Source organism: Penicillium brevicompactum, assembly GCF_028827555.1.
Source record: "Penicillium brevicompactum strain IBT 35665 chromosome Unknown utg000003l_segment0_segment0, whole genome shotgun sequence".
NCBI classification, from domain to species: Eukaryota; Fungi; Ascomycota; class Eurotiomycetes; order Eurotiales; family Aspergillaceae; genus Penicillium; species Penicillium brevicompactum.
Window position 1 is genome coordinate 4,669,180 of NW_026623206.1, and position 19,627 is coordinate 4,688,806.

The window sequence follows — 19,627 nt, forward strand, 5'->3', positions numbered from 1 at the left end:
GGCACTAGATTCCGTCTGTCCCTTTGGCCTCGCATTGAACCCCTACCACATCCCACTCACTTGACTCTTCCTTCGCTAGTTGCGCTACCCACGAAGGTACCCCTTGATCCAAGGATTTTTGAGCATAACATACTGGGTAACTACAAGTGAGATTGGTCCATGAATTGCGTTGGTATTCAACATTTTCCAGTGAACATAAATTTAATGGGAGGCTATTCCATGCATTACATTTTGGAAATACTTAGAAATAGAAGATGCTTTCTAAGCAGTAGTTCTAGTTACTCGATTCGAAAAGTCAACTAGTATTTTAATGCCGAAATAGGGTACACTGCCTCCAATAGCCAATCCCTCACTCTCGTCTTGCGTTATCCAAGAACCCTGCCAAATTGAGTCTCGAATGGTGGTTCCAGTCATCAAGTACGCTAGTCAGTCGTTCTCGAGACATATTCAGTGCCTGCTCAGTAAAGCGCAGCCGGGATAGCTGTTTGTCGCGGCGAACCTGAAGACCGTCCGTCTTTTGTCTCAGCTGCGTACCAGCCTCCTTCAAGGCAAGGTTGCCCTGCTCCAGATTCTCGCCATCAATGTGCTTGGACACGCACGACTCCCATAGGCGTCGATAAAGTCCGACAAGTCGAGCTTCTGGAAAGGCGAACTTGGGATCGTCGCTCTCAAGGGCTCCTAGAACCTTCAAGATGGGTTGAAAGGGCTCGGTCGCAAGGGTGTGTCTTGTTCCTGCTTCCTGCTACGAATGGGGGTCAGCAAAACCGTTTGAAGCCGGATCGTTTCACTTACCAACGGGACATGGTCAGAAATTTCCTGTGATTTGGCTTTCTCACCAAGGATGGGCAATTCCCTGGGCGGCTGATCTGCTTCTTTTTCCTGGCGTGACCGCTATTCAGGTCATCCATTTTGTCCGCAGTAGAAGGTCAATGGTCTGGTCCATACAACTTCCATCGATCTTCAGTGTCTCTTATAGACTATGCATATGTACGTGTATAAATTATGGGCTGGGTTTTACAATCACCACAACGGTCAATTGAAGCAGTGAAATTCTCACTGGAGTCGGTCTACTTTTCAGCGGGCTCCTGAAAGTGTATTCAGCAATAGGGATATCAGTCGGGGAACTGATCAAGCCTCACGATGTTTAGGGCCAGAGAACAACGCTTATTGAGGATGAATATTTCAATCAGACACCTCTTTCCCTTTCGTTGAACACCTCAGGAATCCGACAAAGGAATTTTGTAGAACTTATCGTCATTTAACGAAGAAAAATAGAAGAAAAAACAATCTTCTTTATTATTCAATGTATTTTCATGGTCACAAGTTCGAAAAGTGAGTGTTGATAACGTTGGGCTAAGCTTCAACGGGTTGACGAGTCGAACACATCCCACTGTGACCTTGCTTTCCGAAACCTGGTCGGACAGACCCACAGCTCAACACAACCAACACCACACTAAAACGAGGCTAGGGAAAAAGTCCATGATTTTGAGTTTGAAATTGTAGGCGCTTTTCGGTGATTCAACGCCGAGTCACTCATAGGCGAGATACCAGAACAAGAGATATGAGCCTGTCATTGCGGATTGGCAGCGCCTCAATGTAACAGGGCCGTGAAGGATTCAACAGTCTGCCAACGCTTCTTGAGCAACTCAGCATGCTGTTGCTCAACAAGACTCTCGCTCGTCTCTCTCGCTGAGCATCTAAAGCATTAAAAATATCGCTGTAAATAGTTGCGGTTAAAAGAAAACATGAGTTTCAATGGACCTCAATTAGGATAGGTGTCCTTCAACGCTTTCTACCAAGCTTGTAAGTTACGGAAGCCGATAAGTTTATAAATACTGCCTCTACCCCGGCAGTTTGCTCTACAATCTATTCACCTGACTTTGCAAAGTCGAGCAGGCTTGTGTCTGAGGCAATGGATAAGTTCTTCCCTTTAAACTAGCAGCAATATTTCCACTGTACTGACATGTTTAGAATACATCGGGGATTAGCAAGTAAGAGAGTGCCTGTGAGAGGTGGAGGTATGATTCCCACCAGATACACTGCCATTCACCCCAGCCGATCAAAGATACGAGTTTTGAGTTAGCTGGTCCAATTGTCCGTGCGACCAGGTCTCCGCCACAGCAGCCGACTGAGTTCATCTACTGTACAGCCCGTGTGTGCATTCCCAAGAGAAAGCTCGAATATCTGTGTCGCAGGTATGTAAATCTTAGCTTGACCTGTCTGAATTCTACTGATCCTGAAAACGATGCAATTTCAATAGAACCGAGGACATTCGACCACAATGCACGAGCGCAAGGACCACAGCTCTTTGCCGTCTCTTTGTACCTATTCTTGGCCACCAGAGCATGTGAGTCATGGATCATGTCGCGAAGCTACAAGATAATGAATGACAGTGAGCCATTGACATCGCACCAGCGGGCCCCGAGGATACAGCATCCCCGTTAGCACTCTACACAAAGCCATGGCTTAAACACCATTCCCCGCCCCGTCGCTTCAAACCACGCAACCTACCCCAGGTGAACAATATAAAGCAGAGGAGCGGGCCAGTAACGGATGTGAGAATCTGATTGCGAGCTTCGCTGCATAAAAGGCTGAGACGTCCATTCTTCCTGGTAATGTGAGTGATTTATCGCGCCCTCTGCTGCGCTATATCAGTTGTTTGCGATGTTTTGTGCTTCAAATCCCGAATACCATTACTAAATCTTATGTCAGGAGCAGCCATCGCCACTGTGAAACATACCTGTTGGGAGTCCTATCGCCAGATCGGAGATAAGACCATGGTGGCAGAACGGCGAAGTGTATGAACCTCGCGCCGTCCCCCTCGCGAGGTATTATCCCATTACGAATCTACAGTGTTCTGTCACAAATGATTCATCACGCGCCTTTGGCTCTCAAAAATTGCCCGGTGCACCCAGCGCGGCTTATTCAAAGCGACAGCCGGAGAGTGCGACGAACTGGAGACATCATCATGTCAATACGGTATCAATGGTGACGGATTGATGAATACAATTGTAAGTGATCCCGTCGGTAAGATATGAACAGGAAGCTAATTGATCATCTCGTCTCAAGCGAACATGCTCCAAATTCCATGAACAGGTAAGTCAGAACAACTCGTCCAAGTAGCTCAAGCCTTGCTGACTTGTATCGTACAACAGGACACCCCTAATATTGCCGTCACTCGATTGCGAAGAGAGCCTATGCCGATGCGATCGCATGCTGTCTATCCGTTCCAACTCAATACTCGTGGCATCGACGATGAGTCAGTGTAAGGTTCAGATCGTCTATCTCGGACCTTCTCTTAGTCGACTCAGTGCAGCAGGCCGTGTGCTGATATGTGTCGGCATTCGAACCCCGCGAAAGAACAGCCTCCTTGTGGATCAAATTCCTGACGTCCAATGGGTGATCCTCATTATCCTCGATTTGAATCTCACGTCTTCCGATGCCTGGCAGCTCGACAGGCACCGGGATGAGCTCATGTTTCAGTCTGGCTCATGGCGGATGAGTCCTCTTTCACCGACGAGCAGGCTGTGAGTCTAAGTCTGCGTGCAAGGAGAAGGTGAGGCGGGACCCCATTTACTCGAGCCTACAGACGAAAATTGCCCATATCAGGTACGAACCGATAAATGGAGACGGTAGGGTGCCGAGTTATAACCGAGTCAAGCAAAGAGCACGAGCAAAGGGATGCCGTCCGATAGTTTTACCTGATCCCCCGCGTTGCTGAGCCGGTCGACGTATTCCAGCGGGTGCGGCTAACAAGCGGAAACGAACAAGTGAAAATGAATCAACCAGACATGCACGATGCTGCATCAAGCGCATCGTCAGAACATTTGTGGTGTCTTTGGATATACGTTGGCTGGATCTGATGCCTAAGCACGCGTTTTTCTATCCAAGCCGAGTGACGTGCGCAAAGATCATTTCCCCTGGATGTCATTGTATTTGCAGGTTGGTCAACCCGAGCACGTTTATCTCTACTGAAATCGTCTTCTGACATATCGTGTGCAAGCGGTTTTCTCGGGGAATGACTGAGCTCTCTACGTCCCCTACTTTCCTTGAGCATTAATTATTTGTCAGACACCGCGCTTTGGACTGGTATATCACTGTTCAAGCAAATTCTTTGTGAAGGTGATTTGGATGTCTGCACAACTTTACTCAGAGCCATCCTCTGTGCGACCACTGACTATCTATGACAGCCTATCCTAAAATTCCTACCACTAATCAGCATTCACATGATTGCTTTCGGCGGGGTTGGTTACGCGCATGTCTGCTGCGGCTCCAAGCCAAGTAGATCACATCACAAAAGTCCGTCGCAAATTTTGGCGGAGCCGTCCTTACCAGGCCTGGTCAAGATGGCGCTTGCTAAACCTCAATCCGGCTGCCTCCATGTTCTCTGGGCAGCAGAGCATGCCTGATCGCATGGATTTGGGTACTATGCCCAAATAGCAATGGCGATCGCTTTGGGTGCAGTAGTGGATGTTGATAATGGGAGAGGACAGACGATATAAATCGTAGTTGCTAACGGGATTATTCACGGGGTTGCGACGGCTCCGATGTAGAAGCAGCCAATCGGAAATTTTCGAGCCAAGCTCCCCAATTTCTTCGCCGTCTTTATTGGGAATCCAGTTTGACTCGCGACCGTTGTGGATGTAGGCTTCTACAGCAGAGTGAGTGACTTGCAAGCCGCCTGAAGCGGCAAATTTGACGACGCGAGGAACAGTCTATCGCATCACCATAATTACCTGAGCAATATAATGTATTTCGGGCGCGCAGATGGGCTATGGGTAAAGTAGAAGCTCCCCGGCTTTCTTGGGGGCCCAATGGGCCGAAAACAATACAGACATGCCAATTCTTGGCATTTGCATAAAAATGCAGATTTTCCCAGTATCAATTATCTGTGGAAACGGACACTAATTGTGAGAAATTACCTAGCTTTTGGTATAAAACTAAATTCTATAAACCTACAAATGAGGAGTTCCACCATGGAAAATGTCATACTTGAACAGGAAGATGAACCTACTTCTGTCTTTGTGAAATATATATATCCATGTGCTGACGCTCACGAATTCTCTAAGTGCCAGGATAGTACAAAATCCTGGTAGAACTCGACTTTTTCTTGGTAATTCCTATACAAACGGGTCTTAAGTGTCGCCATTGCTTTCCATGACTTTTATTACCAGGTCGTTGCCGTTGATACTTGATATCTTGCTTCTTGGAGTAGTTGAACCCCCGCATTGGGCCGGGGAAAACGTCGGGCCGAGATCTGGGCTTACAGACTAGTTAGAGCATGCATAAAAAAAGACATTAATCAGCAGGGTTATGAATGCCAAGACGGTAGTTGTGTGCATAGAAATGGGCTTGGTTGGGCTTTGCTGAAGTCTAGTGACCATCACTCAACTTCACCGCCTGGCCATATACTACAATACACACATCAACACCTCGTCCATACTATCGTCCACACGCTCATCAACGTTCAACAACGTTCAACAACGACCGTCAACGACCATCAACGTTCAACAACGTTCAACAACGACCATCAACGACCATCAACGACCATCAACGACCATCAACGACCATCAACGACCATCAACGTTCAACAACGTTCAACAACGACCATCAACGACCATCAACGACCATCAACGTTCATCAACGACCACCAACGTTCATCAACACCCATCAACGACCACCAACGTTCATCAACACCCATCAACGACCATCAACGACCATCGACGACCATCGACGACCATCGACGACCATCAACGCCCGTAGACCTCGCATCCGCCCGAGAGCCGCCCTCTGAGGGCCGCCTGCGGACCCGCAATTTTGAGGGCGGAGGGCGGGCATCGCCCGCCCGCGGGTCGGGCTGGTCTTTTGCCCGCCCTCACTATACGGCCCTCCAAACATTTTGAGGGCCGACAAACAAGACAAACATAGACAGTCCCATGATTGCATAATTTATGCTGTTTCGACCTGTACTTTCGAGTATTTGACTTACAATTTGATTATATTTCATACTTGAGACCGCATTACATCAGGGAGCGTATCGAATGGTAAATCATAGATTTAATTGAGTTCTAAGTACAGCGTATATTATATATGTAAATCGTACAGACTAAGCAACTTCATATCCATCAAGAAGCCTGAAGCGCTTCCGAACCCTACCCGAATGCCGGTTCTGTGTATCAGGTAGGCCGGGCTCACTATTATCTTCGTGCTCTCCTTCCTCTTGCTCCGACAGCCCGCGCTGTCGGCGTTTTAGTTGGGGCCCATTGAACAAGGGTTGATCTGGAAGGAACACTGAGGGTTTAATCTGAGCAGGATCAAGGACTGGCTCAATCTCATCTTCATCTGCTCTATCAGATTCGCACTCATCATGATCACTGAATGGTTCAAGTTGGTGAGCATCTGTACTGTTTGCCTCCTGATTAGCCTGTATCTCTTCATGTGAGAGATACTCATTAATCAACGTCCGTTGACTATCTTCAATCTCAAATTGTGATGTACACATAAACATCATAAGATCTTGAATTGTTGATGGGTTTAGTGAGCCTCGACGGTAGTGACAGATATCCCGGGCAGAGCTGAACAGACGTTCTACACCCGCGCCAGTAGCAGGTATAGAAAGCACATCGCGGGCAAGGTTTGCAAGCGCTGGAAATTGGCGCTGGTGATCCTTCCAAAACACAGCGGTCGGAGTTCTCACGGTGCCTAGATAAAAGGTTAGTGTGGGCCAGATGATATAGTAAATATAAACTTACCGCTCTCCAGGTATTCCTTCAGCTCATCATATTGACCCGAAGATAAGGGCTGGGACGTCTCCTGCAGACATTCCATTTCAAGCTCTGAGATTGCAACCATTGACGATTGGGGTTTTGATGCTGATTGTGCATCTAAATGACTTTGTTTGTAGCATTCAAAGTAATTCTCGAGACTTGTTCGGTAGATCGTACGCCAGTCATTCACTGGATCTTCCCAGTCCTTTCCTTCAAAAAACTTAAGCTTATGTTGCGGTGAGAGAATGGTGCCAATCGCATAAAGATTATTATCGATCTCATCGGTCTGGTTGTAATAATGCGAAAGCTTTTTCTCTGCGGCCTCAAGAGAACTAAGCATAAGCTGCTTCCAAGCAACCTTCTTCCGTTTCAACGCACTTTTTGACTTTTCAAGATGGGCGAAGAGCTTATTGTAGATACTGAATATTAAATGAATACTCACATCCTTGGTCTTCGAAAGAAGAGTTGTGAATTTGAAAAAGGGCTGGGTGATCCAAAGAAGGTATTCAATCTGTCGCCATTCTTCTTGATTCAAAGCGAAGTGATCCTGGTCGTACTGGGAACAAAACTCATCAAATGTTGACTGGAGCCGTTTCGCACGTCGAAGCATTAGAAATGTTGAGTTCCAGCGGGTTCGAACATCCTGGATTGGAACAAGCTTTGGCTCTTCAGTCTGAAGGTTGCAAAATGACTCCCGCCGCTGTGGACTAGCGTTGATATAGATCGCAAGGTTTCGGACCTAGGGTAGTAAAAACGCGTTAGAATCAGAGGTGAAATGGGATCAGGAATACGTACCTTATTTAGCGTGTCGATGATCTCTCGTTTCTGTTGCCTTACGCGAAGAGAACGGACACGATCCTCTGACCAATTCATCTCTGCGTGCTCATTCTTTGGAGTTGCTTTCATTTTTCCAAGAAGATCATTCAGACTAAGCTGAATCACATGGGCAATGCAGGGAACCCGAACAATTGTTGAACCATTGTTTAATTCAAGGGACTGTAATGATTCTTGGATACTCGATATCATAGTCTTGTTATTTGATGCATTATCAGTAGTCACTGCAAGCACTCGATCTGTGATTTTATGCTGCTGAAGGAGCTTTAATACCACCTCACTTAGGTTTGCACCTGTATGTGAACCAGACAAAGGTTGGAATCCGAGAAGGATCTCTCGGTATTCCCAGTGCTGATCAAGAAAGTAGCCAGTCCCTGCCATAAAGGCCTGTCCAAATGGAGATGTCCAGCAATCTAATGCAAGCGAAAGCTTTACACCAGGCGGAAGCTGCTTTAGTATAGACTGTTGCTGCTCTTGGACGTACCCCCGTAGTCGAGACCGCATTGTTTTCGCAGATGGAATCTGGGGTTGTGCTGGGGCAAGTCTGGCATATGCGATAACGTCATGAAATTCGGCATGCTCGATGAATCGGAAGGGGAGGCGTGAAAGGGAAAGCAATTTCAACAGTTTATGTTCCCATGCTTCTTGCGTAAAGGGAGTCGGGGTAGCTGGTGCGTTTTGGGCCTTTGAATGAAGAGGATCATTAGTAAATCCCTGAAACGAAACCTCGGAACCCTGGCTTAAACATACCGCATTTATAAGTAAACCCTTGATATTGGTCTTTTGTCTGGTGGATTTACGACAGGTTGGTCCAGCTAAATGCCGATGAAGTGCAGTTGTTCCATATCGCCCATTCGCTGGATGGTCTAGGACTTTATGGCATTGACGGCATTTCGCTCCTGGTTTTCCAGTCTTTGCATTAGCAACTTGATCGAAGTGCTGCCAGCAAGCTGCTGTACGGTTGCCACTCCAATGAAGCCGTTTCTTGCGTCCAAATTCAGTTTCTAACCACCAAGCGACAAATTCATCCTTTGACATATCAGAGTATAGAACGACTCAATGGATCGACCAGGGCCAACGCGCTCGAGTGAAGGAGGTACCGAAGGGGGAGGAATCGGCGTAAGAAACCCGGGATTCGATACTGAGTCACTTGTTTGCTGGCTTCCTGAGAGATCAGGATTATGGAATTGGTCGTTCGGAAAGGAGAGACCGTCAATTGTATCCCCTTCGTAAAGAGATGACGGGTAGGCATCCGAGAATAGAGATAACTGGGACATTGTTAATTGAATGGTCCTTCGTACTGCGTAGATCTAGAAGATAGATAGGACTTGGAGGGTTGGATGAGACCTACTTTGTACTAAAAAGTCCACCTGTGCTAACAAACAGATTCAACGTTCCTTTCAAATTAGGCCTACTCCTCTATCAATGTAATGTATCACATTGAGACCCATTTATTATAGGGATCCTCTCCTGATTGGTTCAATTCCGAGGGCTGGTTGAGGGCGGCCCTCGAATGAGCCCTCGAATTATGCGGGTCGCCCTCAAATCGGAGATCGGCCCTCGTTTTTTCGCTGAGTCAAATGCCCCCGAACCTAGTTTGAAATCAACCAGAATTCTTTCATATTTTAAACGTCAAAGTCATACTCATCTCTTATAAAGCCATAAAGCCCTTTCATTATATAGAACAATAGTAAGAAGCCCAATATCTACTAGTATTAATATAATGAACCTACTAAGAGGGGAACGTCAAGAATTAATATGGTGGTTGTTAGATGTAGTTTATGCATCACCTGCCTACATGATGAATATATATTTCTTGACACTGAGACTACAGAATTATAGATTTCTATGACAATAAACTACCACTACATCTCAACATATGATAATTCTGTAATTATACTATCACCTGCTATGGTTCATCAAAATAGAAGTGAATTCCCTCGAATTTCTAAGCGCATGTATGAAAATATCTAGTAAACCTACTATTAAAACAAAAACACTGTTCAAAAACGGTAATCTATGAGGGTGAATCAGCAGAATTATACAGCTCAGTTAGGAAAGGTCGCAAAATTTTATGTAAATGAGGGCGGATGAGGGCTGATGACGGCGGCCCTCGCGAGGGCTGAGGGCCGGGCGAGGGCGGGCTCTTACCTGCCCTCTGCCCTCGTGGGTCGGGCGGAGGGCGGGCGATGCTCGCCCTCTAAATGTTTTTGGCGAGGTCTAGTTCCAACATCATATGTTATCCCCTGCGCTCGGGGCCGGATACGTGCACATAACCGGACCCCTCCAGCGCATGGTTCGGCTTTCTAACATTGAAGGTTCCAAGGTCCAGGCTGAGTAATGTCTAAGGTGAGAGTTTTGGAATTACAGATCTATAGCAGCTTTTTGTCTCACTACCAAGTGCCTTATTCCACCTGGGCAAGGGTCAAAGGAGACGTGTTGATCGGATGAAATTCCTCCAATTTTCAACTATATACCTCCATCTGTTGTTATTGCATAGAACCTATTCGAGGTACTCATTCGGCATGTAGAGCGGCATAGAATCTTCCCAGAGAGTATCGGTGACAAGATGCTTATTAGAACCGTCGTGTTCCATGACCATGATTTGACCATAAGGCTGGAAAGTGTTATCCTGGAGGGCGCTTTCATCTTTGAAACCCCACATTCCAGTAGACCACATGATGCGGCCATCTTGAGACCAAACAGCACTGTGACATGTTAGCATCTTACGACTCAGGGGTGAGAATAGAAGCCTACTGGGCGTCATTTGCCAGACTATCCGTGACCTGGGTCAAATCGGAGCCATCGGGACGGACCGTGTAGATATCAAAGCGATCGGCATACCAACGGGATCCGTAGGCTTCAGTCCAGTTGTTATTACGGGTGAAGACGATGCGCTCGCCATTAGGGGCCCACCCGGGGGTGTTATCCCAGCCGTGCGTCAACTTGGTAGTCGCGCCAGTTGTGAAGTTGTGAAGCTGGAGTCCTTGAGGAGCACCGGTTTCGATGTTCCAGAGACGGTACACCATTGCCGACCCATCCGGAGACCAGGCGGGGAAGCCGGCGTTGTTTTCCCAATCAGTGAGGTTGGTGTGAGAGCTGCCGTTGGCTGCGACGCGGTAGATAGCGGCGGTGTCGGTGGACCGAGTGACGAACCAGGCACCGAATCCGACGACAAGCTCGTCGCCATCTGGGTTCCATGAAGGCTGGAAGGCACCCGAGTTACCTCCTTCAAGCCATGTGACTTCGGTGCTGTTGTCGGCGGAATAGATATCATAAGAGTCCAGCGAGTCGGTCAGGTCTGTGTAGTCTGTTGATGAAACAACGAGGGAGCTATTAGCTCCTCCAAGGACCTTTTGGGTGATTGCTAGGGTGTTGGAAGCCGTGTTGTGCAAGGGGAAGACATCCATGTAGCTGAAAAAGAGTCAGAAGGATTCTCCCATTAAACGTTGTAGTGAGATCATACCGATAGTCCCATTCGTCGTCAAAGCTCCATAGCTTTAGATTACTTGCCTGCTGATCCCAGTTGAGAATGTTGTAGACGATCTTGGAGCCATCAGGAGACCAAGAAGGCTCACGAAGACCAGTCAGATTGAAAGCTTTGTGTGTCTTGCCAGGAGAGGTGTAGCCGACTCCCTCCGAATCGCCTGCTTTGATCACATAGCCGATATTGGTCGAATTGGCGATGTAGTGTTGGCCAACCTTCAGATTGCTATCGGAAGTATGCTTGATGATATTCCTTCCAGTGGCGACGTCAACACTGTAGATCTGAGCAGCAACTGCCGTCTGCTCGCTAGAGACACCATGCGCATAGTACGTGTTTTCCCTCGTCATGTTGTTGTAAATAAGGCGTTTTCCGTTGGGTGACCATTGGGGTGTACCGAAAGAAAAGCCATCCTCATGAAGCACCTTACGAAAACCGGAGCCATCAGAACGAACCACATACAGACCAAGATTTTGAGTGTGCTCCCATCCAACTCTAGAAAGATGATCAGTTGCTGCTTCCAGTAGAGGCAACGCTTTGATAATGGACTTACCCTTCGCTGTGCCCTGTCCAGTCATTATTCCTGTCCGAACTGAAAGCCAGCCACTTTCCGTCGGGAGACCATGCAGGACGATAGTGCCCAGTGGGCCAGGTGTTGTCGGCACGATTCCCCGGGGTATCGGTAAGGTTGCGCGAAATGCCTGTCTTAAGGTCTTTGACCCAGACATTCATGGTATAGTTACCATACGTCGAAACGTAGGCCAGAGTGTTTCCATCAGGTGACATTGTGCCAGCATCTTCAGCGCTGTCTGTGGCCACGATCCGTTCCAGCCCGCTACCATCTGGGTGCACGCGGTACAAGTCCGACTGGCCTGCTCCGCGACGTTCGCTAGTGAACACGACCCACTTCCCGTCCGGCGACCAGGTGGGATGATAGTCAAATGCAGCGGTCTGGTTGCCCATCAACGTGGTCGCGTTGGTGCCATCTGCGTTGGAAATCCACAGCTGTGATCCTGAGGGCCCAATACGGTTCACTGGTTGTGTAAGCCTTTCTGATCAAGTGACATGACGACTGGTAGATCTATAAATACTTACTATAAAAGACACCCTTCTTTCCAGCGACGGTCGTGGGAGATGCGATAGGTGCAGCAGAGCTCTTTGAGGCGATATCTCGAGGCAGATGAGTGTGAGGGCTTTCATGATCGTCAATGTTCAAGCCGAGGTCTCGGGCATAGGGACAACCTGCCAACGTAGGCGCGATGACAAGACTCACGACAGAAGCAATGCTGAGACGCATTTCAAATGCCGTCAATTGACAAGGAGAAGTGAGAGTATGGGGCGAAAGAGCAATGGGGATCGTCAACAGGGAAGCAAGGTACCATTTGTAGTTCTTGTCCTTTTCATCTTGAGATTTTAAGGCCAGTCTAATTCGCCCGGAATGTTCCACACATCCAGCAGCTTACAGAATCGTCGCTAAAGCTTAGATATCGGGGCTTGGCTTCGAGAAAAGTGTTTGAATGGAGCGTGCCCACCTGCCAAGGCAACATTCATTGGGATCAGCGACCGGAGTTCCTGATGTAGATTTTTCCCCTCGGAATTATTCAAACACGTCTGCGTCAGCCGAGATGCCGTTCTGGAAACGACAATTCAGTCCGAGACTTGGCTGCCAAGTGTTACCGATATAGAAGAAATACCTTTGAATTCTTACCAATGTATGAAGAGAATTGAATAATCATGCTCCGATAGGATGGAAAGCAGTTCCATCTTCATGACACCAACGGTCAAGCATCAATTAGCTTCCCATCTACAGCACCTTGTTTCGTGGGAGGGCTGTGTCGATCCTAATCAAGCCACGATCTCATTGGATTGATCAACGCGACGACACTGTTGGCTGTTCTAAATAGGAAAGGCCACTGCCTGATATGCATTTGTATAGCGATTTTGCTGCACGAAACGGAAAACACTTGCACCGAGTACATAGCGTGTTATTGTCATGGTACGATACTGATTCTCTTCTCGCCAAGAGACCGGTATGACTTCCTAAATAGGTATCTTCAAGACCGAGAAGAACCGCGGCAATCCAGAAATTCACCTGAATGCATGGTGTCTGAAACAAGGAGCGTGTCTGCATTTTTCATCGCACTAGTACTCGTGCCATGCCTAATTGACATCCACGTCAGGGGCGTAAAGATCGGCAATCAATCAGCGTTAGACCACATTCTGCTGGTCCCAAATGCCGGTTGTGGATCTTGTCTGTGAAGCGAATATGTTTTCGGCGATAAAAGTGGATAGTCGGGTGCTCGGACTTTAGACAAGGCGAAGATCTGCAACGCCGAACCCCGAAGTCCCTTGAGTGCTCGGGATGTGGTTCCACTCAAGGCAAGTTGTCGTACCTGAATATCCACCTCTCCTCTTGGACAATCGCTTTTGGTTTTTCTGGGGTACGCGTCTTCCTGCGCCTGTGGGTCTGAGTATGTGTCGCGGGGATTCCGAAACTTGTAAGGATCATGTTAAGCTTTATCTATGTATTGCGCCGACAATCATCCTGAAACGTGTTCAAATGTAGCTTTCTTGATTCTGTGCGCCAATCATACTTATGTTGAATCCGAGGCCTAGAGCGCATTTCGTATAGGCACTTAGACCTCGGGACCAAGAACACAGAACTACCTTAGAGCGAGGGCTGCGATAGAGTAAGAACGAATGAGACATAGTGAGCAAAAACTCGAAAAATCGTAGTAAAGGTATTTAGTTGTGCATAGCATGAATGAGCCGAGGTTTGAAGACAGTTTATACCATATCGATAAGAGCGATGCTTCGGGAGCAGGAGTATGTACATAGAAGAGATCTAGGTTCCACATATCACACAAAAGGATGGGACGTGGACCAAAGTCCACACAGTATGTATGAATTGCACAAGCCAACTACCATGCAGGCAACTTCGAAGTCCACTTGTGCAGGAACTCAATGCGCTTGTTGTCCTTGGTGAGAGGGCCCATTCCCCACTGGTCTCCCAGCCACATAGTCTGCGCATTCTTCTTGGAGGCTTTCCATTGAGCCTGCCCATCGCCATTAGGGTTGCCGTTTCGGATGAAATTGGCCCAGTAATTTGCCATCTTCTTCTCGACTGCGTAATCCTCTTCGTTCCATGTTACATTGCTGTACGAAGAATAGGGAATGTTGTTGAACCTGCATCGTCGTTAGTTGGTGCGACTTGGAGAATGTTTCAAGGAATCGCTCACGTATACCAAAGTTCACTGCCGTGGTAGGCGCCCGAGGATCTTTGTTCCGCGGGCCAGTGGTTGAAGTAGTAGGTGTAAACAGATTTCTTCGCACCACCAGCAGCCCAGTCAAGTGCCCAGCGCCAGGTTCCGACGCGACCCAGGTCTCTCCAGAACTCTTTGCCGCTCTCTGATGCCTGGGTGGTGTTCTTACCAGGATACAATGAGAAGAACTCAGCCGAAAGGTCACCAAAGAGTTCGCTGAACAGCTCGTGGTACTTAGAGGCGAAATAGGTCAGAGTCGGAGTAGCCCCGGATTCATCCGCGTTGTTTCCAGTCAAGACGGGAATATCGGCATGAGAGTTGTTGCGCAAAGCTTCAGCGTAGGTGTCCGGGAAAACGTAGCCGTCGATGTTAGGACGCCACATAGGGGGCTCCATGAATGCATCGGTAAAGTTTTCGAACTGAGTCCCCTCCCAGATGGTGTCAGAAATGCCGTCGTATTCAAGGAGGCTTTCCATGGAAGCGTTTCGGAGCTGAGCAATTGAACTCTTCCCCATTGTCTTCAGGAACCTGACTGTGGGTATAGGTCAACATTTGAATAAACCTTGGCGCTGGTTCGCATCCAACTTACCACCTTGTGCCTCGGCGGCTTTCTTGGTCCGGTATGAAGTGGCCACCGTACCAGTCATCGGATCGTGAGGTCCGCGGGCACCGCTCTCCGCGATGATCCCAGCAGCAAGGCCTTCAGCCAGAGGGCTCCACATAGCATCGAGAGCACTAGCCGAGCCAGCGGACTGTCCACCGACAGTGATCTGGTCGGGGTTACCACCAAACTTGGCAATGTTCTCGTTGACCCAGTGCAGAGCGGCTTGTTGATCCAGGATACCGTAGTTGCCTGAGCTGTTTGTGCCTGATTCAGCAGTCAATTCGGGATGGGCAAGGAATCCAAAGGGTCCTAGACGATAGTTGATAGTGACCACGATGATGTCTTTCTGCGCGAAGCCGGTACCGTCGTAGGTCCTGACATCACCAGAGCCACCCGTGAAACGACCACCGTAGATCCAAAAGAAAACGGGCAGCTTCTTTGAGGACATGTCGGACTGGTTCTTATACGCCGGGGTCCAGATGTTGAGTGTTAGACAGTCCTCACTGGTCGTGTTCTTGCCGCTGGAGAAGATGCCTGCATCGCTGATTGTTTGTGCGCATTGTGGGCCAAATTCAGTGGCATTGAGCTCTCCCCAATAGCTAGGACCACTGACTTTCGTCCATCGGTTGGCGCCGGTGGGCGGCTGGGCATATGGGATACCCTTGTATACGAATGCTTGGTCACCCCCTGCGAACGGGGAGAGACCACCGTGGATAGTACCGTAGTGAGTATCAATGACTGGAGGCTTCAGGGCAAAGGCGAGGGAGCCACAAGTTGCCAGAGCGGCGAGGTTGGAAAGCAGCTTCATAATGGGGCTAGAAGAAGACCTTCAAGAAAAGATCATCAGAATAACGAATAGAAAAGGAAAGAAAGAGTCCAATCCGAGATGAAAAGGATTGTTGGTCCTGTCCAGCAGACCATCGCAATCCATTTAAGGCAAGATTCATGATTGCTTTCCAGGGAAGAGTACGTGGCTACTAACGAACGACTGTCCCTGAAATTCCCTCATCAGTATTAAAGCAGCAAAGATCGTAGGTTGAAAGGTACTGTTTTAATCGGATATACGTCTCCACGGTGACTGGCCGAGACTTGAATTAGACGCGAAGCATTCGGGTGTAAAAGTGGGCACCCCGGGCCGGAGCCAAGGAGTAAGCCACGAAGCCATTCCGAACAAGATTCCACGGGTGTCTCCTCGGGATTACTGTTCAGAGTGATGTCTGCCCAACAACGCATCTTAGCCAGCTGCCATGCATGGGAAACAACAATGTCCTGACGTCCGCTGTTCTAAGATTTCTTAAAATAACCCTCTAATCGACGTTGGAGACTCGATCCATGCAGCTGCAATGATTCCGCATCAGTCGCATACATATGTAAATTCGCTCGTAATGAATGCAGGATCTATGTCTAGTGTATCTCAGGAGAGATTGGGGTGTTGTGACTGCAGGATCGAAATCTCTGAACCAGTGTCTCATGGCCGTGCCGCATGCGCCTGCGCATCTAGCTCAAGGAATAGCTGCGCGCCATCTTGATTTTTGTTTTCCCATGGCTTTTGGTATGGTAATTTTCATCGATTGATCGTTCGAAGCCGACGGTTGCCGTGGAGAGAGTGCGCTGAAGCGTAGAGGTTATCACTAATCCAACCTTCTCTTTGAATGGGAAGGCTCAACGTTAAATATTCGGATTGTTGAATGCCTTTTTCTTTCAACGGCGCCCACAATATCGTTATCCCGTGCTTGGTGTTGTAAGTGCCCTGTGCATGCCGAATGACATGTAGACGGAAAGGCATTTCGGGTCCTTCTGGGTTTGAGACGTCGATAGAGAGAAGCAAAATAGCAAAAGAACCGCGCTGGTGATTATGATGACTCTGATTTTTCGTTCCATCACCGGCTGGGTGTATTGGAGTGTTCGAGGCTATTAACTTCAGCTTTAGATTCGAGCTACTTCGGGTCGCGCTTCCGAATTCGGTATCCTCGCCCGTATTTCGATTTTTCGCCACTTCGCGATAGGAAGAGATCATCGGCCCGGAGGCCTGCCGATTCACACTGTTTCACTTATTTAAGCAAGCCTTACATTTGTACCTTTGGTGCTAATTATGTTGAAGAATGATTGTACCTTATGTAGGATCTTCACTTGCGCGTGGTTTTCCTTGTCAGCACCGGGACCTCCAATGATATAACTACAATGACTGAAACTATGCAACAATGACATGTTCTACAACAGAGAAATTTCACCTAACACCTGCATCTTCTCGTCCAGTACTCGTGCAAGAGAGACATCCAGCGACGGAGGAAGCTGATGCGCTCAGCGGATTTGGCGATTGGCACAGCACCAAAGTATTTACCCAGGTGCATGGCTGTTTTGTTGTCCGAGGATGGGCTCCAGTAGGTCAGACCGTCGCTGTTGGGGTTGTCAGTCCTGGTGAATTTAGCCCAGCAGCTGGACATCACGGATTCAACCTTGTAGTCCGACTCATTCCAGCTGACTGTCGAGTTGTCTGAGTAGGCAATGTTGTTGGTCTGATGCCTTGTTGGCTTTGATTTGAAATCTGACATTCATCATGCATTGAGGAAACAGAATCTCCGGAAAAAGGCACTTACAACAAACCAGAGCTCTACACCGGGGTAAGCACCACCAGACTCTTCCTCTGCAGGAGCGGTGTCAAAGAAGTAACGGAAGCCATTTGACCTTGCGCCTCCTTGGCGTCACATCCTGGTCCAGTCTCAAATACCAGTCTGAGCCATTCTTTCCAAAGAACAGCATCAGAGTTCTCCTTAGCTTGGGCTGCGCTCTTGGCAGGATAAAGAGAGAAGAACTCTGAGAAGTATTTCTGGAAAACTTCGGTCCACAGGTTCTTGGACTCGGACACGTTGGAAGCAACGCCATCGTTCTCGTTCGGATTGTTGCCCGTCATGATTGGAACTTCAGCATGGGCGCCCAGTCTCAAAGCATTTCCATGATCATAGAGAAGGATATAGCCGTCAATCACAGGATGCCAGCGAGGAGGGCCAGACCAGAGGTTCGCAAAGACAGTACGGCCATAGGAGTCTGACTTCATCAGCTGGCCTTCTCGAATAAGAGAGACCAGGGACACATTGCGTAGTTCAGTAATTAATGAGACATTTATTGTCTTAAGGAACTCGACTGTACGTGTTGGAAGCGAGGAAACCCCCTGAGGATTTACTGACTGTGGTCTTGAGATATCGCAGTTCCATATCGACCTCTCCCGGTTTTACATGCCACTCGAATCGTTCGTAACGCGGGAAAATTTCATGGGCTTACGATAAATTATGAGAGACTTGGGTACCCAGGATACTGAGGGAGATCTGGGGACCAAGAATGTGTTCCTTATTATTCAAAACTCAGGAGGGATATATATCCAGATTGATCAATGACTTGGAAGTACATTGCATACGCTAGTCCCTCTATGTCACGCACTGCTGCTAATGCTGGCTTGAGGTGCTAAATCGGGATTTTCTATGGGTGACAACATTATGGATTCGGAGTATATTATGAGCGACCTTTTTCTATATGATAGCAGAGAGAATCTACGATGAAGTGATGGAGTCAGCTATTATCATTGATTCGCTGCTAAGTCACACTTCGATTTTTGATTTGGGCTGTATGGCTGAGCTTGTGACATCTCGACCCTCACTCACATCGCGCGCGGCTGGCATCTATGCAGCCCACCTATACCCTTGTTGGTTGGGTGTCCCCTGTTGGTTATGAGACTTACGAGGAGACGTAGTCAAGTGTGATCCAACTGCCAAGCATCATTTCACTCGAGGCACTTGCTCCTAGCCACTCATAACCTGTCGTTAACCGCTAAGAAACAACACTAAGTTTTTGTCAGAACGCACATTACACCACAATACACCGTTCTCAGCTCAGCTAAGAAGGTGTCCACCTTTTTGGCCGAGCGGTCAAAAATCGACATTTTCATGTCATCAGTTTTTGGTAACCAACTTTATTGTTGAAGGATTCACAATTTTTCTACTTATCGCGTTTTGAATGGCACAGGTCCAAGCGTCGAGATCACGCTTGCACCTCCAGCATTCTCCATTTTTGAATATTTTGTAATATCATAGGCACTCCCATGATTCGATTCACAAAGCGCGTCAAACGGTTCCAGGTTTCAAGCATGTTCTGCCGATTTGCACCGCATTAACATGATTCTGGAATATAAAACCCCCTTCGCGGGACCACTGATATGACCTATCCACACCACCAGCACACCAGTATCCAAATATCCTTTTCATTGTTCCTTTCGCCATGATTGACCCGCAAGACAGATTCCTCTCAGAGGGCCAGGGCTAGTTTGGCGCGAGGGAAAACCCTGCAACCGAAACTCATTGCAACGTCTGGGACTGGGATCAGCTCCGATTGATCAAAGTCAAAGGAACTGCCAAGCTTTTTCCACCCGAAGAAGATATTGAGACCTCAGTTCTTGCGCAATTTGCTGATTCCCTTTCCCCAGAGGTTCGTGCAATCACGGTCAACGATGACGGGCTTCTTACTGGGGTGTCGATAGACCCGGAAGAAGATGATACATTCTTTGTTGGATATCTTCCATTATCAATATGTCAATCACTCGCAGGTTGCCCCACCATCTACTTCTCTCAACTTCGAGAGCTCGATCGGCTTGGACCGGGTGTCGATCTTATGTCGTATGATGATC

General features: G+C 48.0%; 4 protein-coding genes across 4 annotated transcripts; all 4 read right to left on the bottom strand.

Annotated features, from left to right (window-relative positions):
• Nucleotides 1-6,106: 6,106 nt before the first annotated feature.
• On the bottom strand, nt 6,107-8,878 carry N7506_005486 (uncharacterized protein; the record flags this gene model as incomplete). The annotated part of the gene is made up of 5 exons (XM_056954780.1): nt 6,107-6,702; nt 6,753-7,506; nt 7,563-8,285; nt 8,352-8,630; nt 8,681-8,878. The coding sequence occupies 5 exons, from the start codon at nt 8,876-8,878 to the stop codon at nt 6,107-6,109; spliced, it is 2,550 nt and encodes an 849-aa protein (XP_056813669.1).
• A 1,226-nt stretch (nt 8,879-10,104) lies between these two features.
• On the bottom strand, nt 10,105-12,382 carry N7506_005487 (tricorn protease N-terminal domain-containing protein; the record flags this gene model as incomplete). The annotated part of the gene is made up of 5 exons (XM_056954781.1): nt 10,105-10,309; nt 10,359-11,015; nt 11,068-11,580; nt 11,639-12,119; nt 12,181-12,382. The coding sequence occupies 5 exons, from the start codon at nt 12,380-12,382 to the stop codon at nt 10,105-10,107; spliced, it is 2,058 nt and encodes a 685-aa protein (XP_056813670.1).
• Nucleotides 12,383-14,006: 1,624 nt separating this feature from the next.
• On the bottom strand, nt 14,007-15,760 carry N7506_005488 (carboxylesterase/lipase family protein; the record flags this gene model as incomplete). Its single annotated transcript, XM_056954782.1, has 3 exons — nt 14,007-14,271; nt 14,325-14,880; nt 14,938-15,760. 3 exons carry the CDS (start codon nt 15,758-15,760, stop codon nt 14,007-14,009), a joined length of 1,644 nt encoding a protein of 547 aa, XP_056813671.1.
• Nucleotides 15,761-16,889: 1,129 nt separating this feature from the next.
• N7506_005489 (Carboxylesterase type B) lies at nt 16,890-18,007 on the bottom strand (the record flags this gene model as incomplete). Its single annotated transcript, XM_056954783.1, has 5 exons — nt 16,890-16,994; nt 17,065-17,128; nt 17,212-17,483; nt 17,550-17,596; nt 17,638-18,007. 5 exons carry the CDS (start codon nt 18,005-18,007, stop codon nt 16,890-16,892), a joined length of 858 nt encoding a protein of 285 aa, XP_056813672.1.
• Between the last annotated feature and the right edge of the window lie 1,620 nt (nt 18,008-19,627).